This window comes from Limulus polyphemus, unplaced genomic scaffold (assembly GCF_000517525.1).
Source record: "Limulus polyphemus unplaced genomic scaffold, Limulus_polyphemus-2.1.2 Scaffold253, whole genome shotgun sequence".
Taxonomy (NCBI): Eukaryota; Metazoa; Arthropoda; class Merostomata; order Xiphosura; family Limulidae; genus Limulus; species Limulus polyphemus.
In genome coordinates, this window is record NW_013665863.1 from 177,144 (window position 1) to 178,586 (window position 1,443).

Genomic DNA, 1,443 nt, shown 5'->3' on the forward strand with positions numbered 1-1,443 from the left:
TACATCGGCATATTCTACCAACATATCACTGAGTTCCTGTCGCTTCGTTGTGTCTAGAATGTTTGCACAATCCTAACCTAGACATCTCAGATGTATTGGTAATCATGTAGCTACTTTCAGATGTAGCACAATGGAAGGAACCATAGTATTACCGATGCATTAGTTACTTCTACATTGTTCACCGTGCCAATGCCATTTCAACTTGTTTCTGGCTAGCCGATGGTCCATGGTTGCAGAATAAAACCAGGATTTCATTCTCCTTTCCGACAGATAAATGCCAGAATTAATACTTCTTGCCTTCTAGCTTGGCAAAAAATCAGCCTCTTTTACGCGTGGGTTCAATTACCGTTTTATTACTGTTGTTATTCAGGAGTGTTCCTTCAGTGTATGTAACTGCGCAGCGTGTTTAACATTAATAGACATTTATTGACGTCTATCAGCGTAAAGAATATATCCCTGCTACCTTTTCAGGATTAAATAGTTTCAACTGTCATAAATGGAACGTTATGTATGAAATAATTGTTTGTTTTAAAGCAGACTCACATTAGGCTATCTGCTGAGTCCACCGCGAGTACTCGAACCCCGTATTTTATAGTTAGAAGTACGTAAACTTACCACTGTCCCACCGGGGGAAGTATGAAATAATATTACTAATAAAGCTTACTAAACTGAATCTTTTAAAACCCCAACAAAAACTACTTAGCCTAACACTAAATAATACATATATTTATGATATATTTTTAAGTTGATAACTACTGTGTCAAATTAACAATAACAAAAAGGCAGAATTAAAGAACGAAAAGAATTAGTGAAAAAAAAAACCCGGATATCGTGATTTTTTTTAGAGAGTAACCATTTTACGGACAGTATTATCACTTTTAATATGCTGAAAAAAAGATCTACTTCCCGAAATAGTTCGGATTATTTATTTATTTGTGTGTGTTTGTGTGATTTATCTTGTTTTTGATCCTGTATGGTTCATGAAAATATGCATATATAGGTAATACTATGTTCATGGATTCCGGAAGACTCCCCGAAGCGTTTCGAAAAAATCCTAATACTGCAATAGATCGAAGAAAGAAAGAACTAGTAGCATAGCTATGCAAATCCAGCATGGTTTGGTCTTGTCTGAGTTAGTGTTGTTCAACATCATCGTTCTCCGAAATGGAAATTGTTACAAAGAGATACCTTGAAATGTCTTCACTGCAAAATCTCATGGAAGAAATAAATGTAAGTTAACTCGAACTTATGCCAAATGACGATACTTTAGCCTAATGTATTTACGAACAAGGTTTAGTTTTTAGTTATGTCGTTGTTGCCCTCTGCCGGGTAAAGCAAAAATTTTCTTTTACTATACCATTTCATGAAATAATTTGTGACAAGACATTTTTGTTTGTTTGTTAAACATATTTTTATATACACAGTAGACTATTCCTGTTTACA

At 34.5% G+C, this 1,443-nt stretch overlaps 1 protein-coding gene across 1 annotated transcript in view; it reads left to right on the top strand.

The window, feature by feature from the left end:
- Window positions 1–878: 878 nt before the first annotated feature.
- Window positions 879–1,443, top strand: part of LOC106478822 (protein-lysine N-methyltransferase EEF2KMT-like) — a 13,126-nt gene continuing 12,561 nt past the window's right edge. The window contains exon 1 of the mRNA XM_013939393.2: window positions 879–1,230. Within this exon, the coding sequence (XP_013794847.1) occupies window positions 1,165–1,230 (66 nt within the window). The 5' untranslated portion in view covers window positions 879–1,164. The remainder of the gene's footprint in view (window positions 1,231–1,443) is intronic.